Source organism: Mus caroli, chromosome 4 (genome assembly GCF_900094665.2).
Source record: "Mus caroli chromosome 4, CAROLI_EIJ_v1.1, whole genome shotgun sequence".
Classification (NCBI taxonomy): domain Eukaryota; kingdom Metazoa; phylum Chordata; class Mammalia; order Rodentia; family Muridae; genus Mus; species Mus caroli.
The window spans coordinates 121935225-121939437 of NC_034573.1; the positions used below are offsets into that span (position 1 = coordinate 121935225).

The 4213-nt window shown below is 50.9% G+C and overlaps 1 protein-coding gene across 1 annotated transcript; it reads right to left on the minus strand.

Annotated features, from left to right (window-relative positions):
- Positions 1-2: 2 nt before the first annotated feature.
- On the minus strand, positions 3-1040 carry Rab42 (RAB42, member RAS oncogene family; the record flags this gene model as incomplete). The annotated part of the gene is made up of 2 exons (XM_021161244.1): positions 772-1040; positions 3-324 (listed from the first exon to the last, which is right to left on the minus strand). Coding segments are annotated over exons 1-2 (549 nt in total), but the record flags the coding sequence as incomplete, so codon positions are not given.
- Between the last annotated feature and the right edge of the window lie 3173 nt (positions 1041-4213).

A 4213-nucleotide genomic window follows, 5' to 3' on the forward strand; every position in this document is an offset into this window, starting at 1 on the left:
TTGATGTCCCCCTGCTGCAGGGCCTGTTCGATGGCGCTAGTGACAGTGTTAAAGGCCAGGTCGACATTGCAGTTGCTTTTGGCTGAGGTCTCCATGAAGCCCATGCCCAGGGAGGCAGCAAGTTCCTCTGCCTCCTGAGAGGATACGCATCGGGTGCTCAGGTCACACTTGTGGCCAACCAGTAAGAAGACCACCTTGTCAGGGCCCTGAGTGGATACGACCTCCTGGTGCCAGGCTTGGATGTGTTCAAAGGACTCTCTGTTCGTCACATCAAAGACCAACAGAACGCCCACCATGTTCCGGTAAAAAGACCTGGTGATGCACCTGGAGGGGAGTGTGTGTATAATTGGGAAAGTTGTAATGGCTTTAAGACAGTCTTAGAGCCCGCCCACCTCCACCCCGAGATCCACAGGCAGCTTCCTGTCCTACAACTCCCACCGGTGCCTGCACACCAGTCTTCCTTCCCACCCCCTTGACACGTCTGCTCCGGCTCTCTGCATCTCTGGGAAAGTCAGAGTTTCAGTGCCAATTCTCTTTATGCTGCTGTTCCTCTAGGGCTGGGTAAGGGCTTTGGGGGTGGGGATGTGGTTCAAAAATCACAGCAAGCTGGGTTTGGGGGCTTGGCCCACTCGGTGGAGTTTGAAGGATGAATGACTGAATAGGGAGGGGTTGGCAGGGTTGGGACCATGGATCCTTGCTTGAGCCCCTGCAGTTGGCACCTGTGAGAAAGGGTCCCCCCAAGTGACTGACATTACCCACTTCCCGCCGCACCTGAAGCACTCTTGGCCTGCGGTGTCCCAGAGCTGCAGTTTGACTCGCAGCCCAGCGGGTAGCTGCAGCGCGCGGCTGTAGAACTCCACGCCCACAGTGGGTTCGGGATCCGGCTCCGCCGCCCCCTGCGCGCCCGTCACGTAACACCGTAGCAGTGATGTCTTGCCCACCCCTGCGTCCCCGAGCAGCGCGATCCGAAATTGGTAGCTGCAGCCCGCCGCCTCCATGGGATCTTGGCTCCCCGCTGACCTCCGACAGTTTCTGTGTGGCTCCGCCCCTCTACCCCACCCCCACTCCCCCATGAGTCTGTTACTGGTACAGCCTCCAGGAAGGGTCAAGATCTGGAGAACTTGATCCTGGAAGGCAATCCAGGATGTAGTTGGTTGGGCAAGACCTAAATCACTACCTCTGTAAAATGGGACAATTACCACTTTTGCTTCACAGGATTAAAAAAAAGTTTTTAATCCCACAACTGGTGAGGCAGAGAAAGGAGGATCTCTGAGTTGGAGGCCAGCCTGGTCTACAGAGTTCCATCCAGGGCAGCCAGTGCTATGCAGAGAAACCTTGTCTCCGATTAAAAAAAAGAAAGCCAGGCAGTGGTGGTGCACGCCTTTAACCCCCGAATTTGGGAGGCAGAGGCAGGTGGATATTTGAGTTAGAGACCAGCCTTGTCTACAGAGTGAGTTCCAGGACAGCCAGGGCTACACAAAGAAACCCTGTCTAAAAAAACAAAAACAAAAACAAAAAAACAAAAACCACTTAGATTCACCTTTAGTGGACTATTTTAGGGCTTAGGAGTCCAAGGCTCAAAGGTGTGGCTTGTCCCATGTGGCTTGTCCCAGGTCATACAGTGCTTCTTAGAGTCACAGTGATTCTGTGGCAGGGACTCAGCCCTCACGACTGACTCCCTTGATGCCTCAAAAGAGACAGTCGGAAAGCCAGGATGATCCGGTCGGGTCTTGGGTTACCTTTGGATGAAAGTTCACATGAGGCAGCACGTGTGCACTCAGATCTGGCTTCTAGAAGCGGAAGGAAGGAATCACAGCTGGAGTTCTGGCAGGTCCCAGGCAGTGTTTGTTTGTTTGTTTCCAGACAGGGTTTCTTTGTGTAGCCCTGCCTGTCCTGGAACTGCTCTGTAGACCAGGCTGGCCTGCCTCTGTCACCGCCACCCAGCATGGGCCAAGGCAGTTCTCAACCTTACCAGGAGGTGGTTACTCCACTCACTTCTACAGTGGAAGAAACTGAAGCTCAGAGAAATTACATGGCAGGCCCAAGCTCATTCACTAAGGAAGACTTCAACAGCAGGGAAGTCTATACAAACCCAGAGTTTTATTTGTTTATTTATTTATTTTATTTGAGGCAGGGTTTCTCTGTGTTACAACATTGGCTGCCCTGGAACTCACTTTCTAGACAAGGTTTGTTTATTATTTAATTTTCTCACAGGACCAGTCTGAGATCTGGAACAGCCCAGGGTTCTTCTAACCACCCTCCTCTTCCCTCTCTTCCTCCTTCTTCTAAACAAATTATTTATTTATTTTATGTATATGAATACACTGTGGCTGTCTTCAGACACACCAGAAGAAGACATCAGATCCCATTACAGGTGGTTGTGAGCCACCATGTGGTTGCTGGGAATTGAACTCAGAATCTCTGGAAGAGCAGTCAATGCTCTTAACTGCTGAGCCCTCTCTCCAGCTCTCCCCCTCCTCCTCCCCCTCCTCCTTCTTTTTTTTTTTTTGAATGTACTTATGTGTATGCATGTATGGAGGCCAGAGGACAACTTGAAGATGTAGGTCCTCCTTCTACCCTGTAGATTCCAGGGATTGAACTTAGGCCTTCAAGCTTGGCATCAAGTATCTTTACCCAATAAGCCAGCTCGATGGCTCTCTCTCTTCTCACTGATTCTAAACAAAGAAACAAAAGCCATTTATGCACTACCTGTAAATAATCCTAGCCAGGGCAGCTGGGCAAGTGCAGAGAGGTGTGAGACAGCTGGAACTGAGTCCTCCCCAAAGACGGGTTGCACCGCACTTCGGTCAGCCCTTGTGGGCTGTGTGCAGTGTCAGCATCAGATCCTTTGAACTTTGCATTTTCTGTTTCAGAGGCTCCCACTAGGGCTGGGGTCACGTGGCTGTCTCTGACTGCACCTGACACGGGAACCCACAGTTCAGCTGATCCATGCCATAGATAAGGCGTGGGTAACCCAACGGGCTAGCAGTTTCCCTCCCCTCTGCCCTGCTTCTTCATGTGCTAAGGCCAATCTTCATGGGGTGGCTCAGACGGAACTGTCAACCTCAGCAGCAAAGGTCTGCACATTTCCATCCAGGAGATTTTGAGTTGTGGTTCAAGGGCCACTTACTGGTTATGCAACTGCAGCCAAGTTTCATTCATCCCCCACCCCTACCCCAATCATCATGTGGGGCCAGTGGACAACTGTGGAGTCAGCTCTCCCAACCTTTTGTGTGGGTTCTGGGCATTGAACTCAATTTTTCAGAGTCATGCATGAGCTGCTGAGCCCTCTCACTGGTTCGTTCCATCTCTTTTTGCTTTTTTGGCCCCAGTGCTGGGATTAAAGGCGTGCGCCACCATGGCAGGCTCCGTTCCATCTTTTTTTTTTTTTCTGTTTTGGCTTGGTTTGGTTTTTTTCGAGAGAGGGTTTCTCTGTGTAGTCCTGTAACTCACTCTGTAGATCAGGCTGGCCCTGAACTCAGAAATCTGCCTGCCTCTGCCTCCAGAGTGCTGGGATTAAAGGCGTGCGCCACCATCTGTTCTGTTCCATCTGTTATATACAAGTACGCACAGAGCATGGAGCAGACAGAGGAGGTGTTCCTGCTCTTGGAGAGCTCCCATTCTAATGAGGAAGACAGGGAAACACATACTTGGGCTAAAGCGATAAACAGCTCAGCTGGTAAAGTGCTTGCGGCACAGGCCTGAGGACATGAGTGCCACCCTGAGAACACCAGCAATAAAGCCAGGAGCATGGCAGCAACCTCAGCCCTGGGAGGAGGAGACAGGCGATCGCTAGACACTCTCTTACTCCATGAGCAAACTTCAGGCCAATGAGAAACCAAGTCTTAAACAAAAGCAAGGAAAGGGTTGGAGAGATGGCTCAGCAGTTAAGAGCAATGACTGCTCTTCCAAAGGTCCTGGGTTCAAGTCTCAGCAACCACATGGCGGCTCACAACCATCTGTCATGAGATCTGACGCCCCGGTCTGGTGTGTCTGAAGGCAGCTACAGTGTACTTACATATAATAAATAAATCTTTGGACCAGAGTGAGCAGAAGTCCTGAATTCAATTCCCAGCAACCACATGAAGGCTCACAACCATCTGTACAGCTACAGTGTACTCATATATATACAATAAATAAATAAATCCTTTTTTTAAAAAAGAAAGGAGGGCTGGAGAGATGGCTCAGTGGTTAAGAGCACCGACTGCTCTTC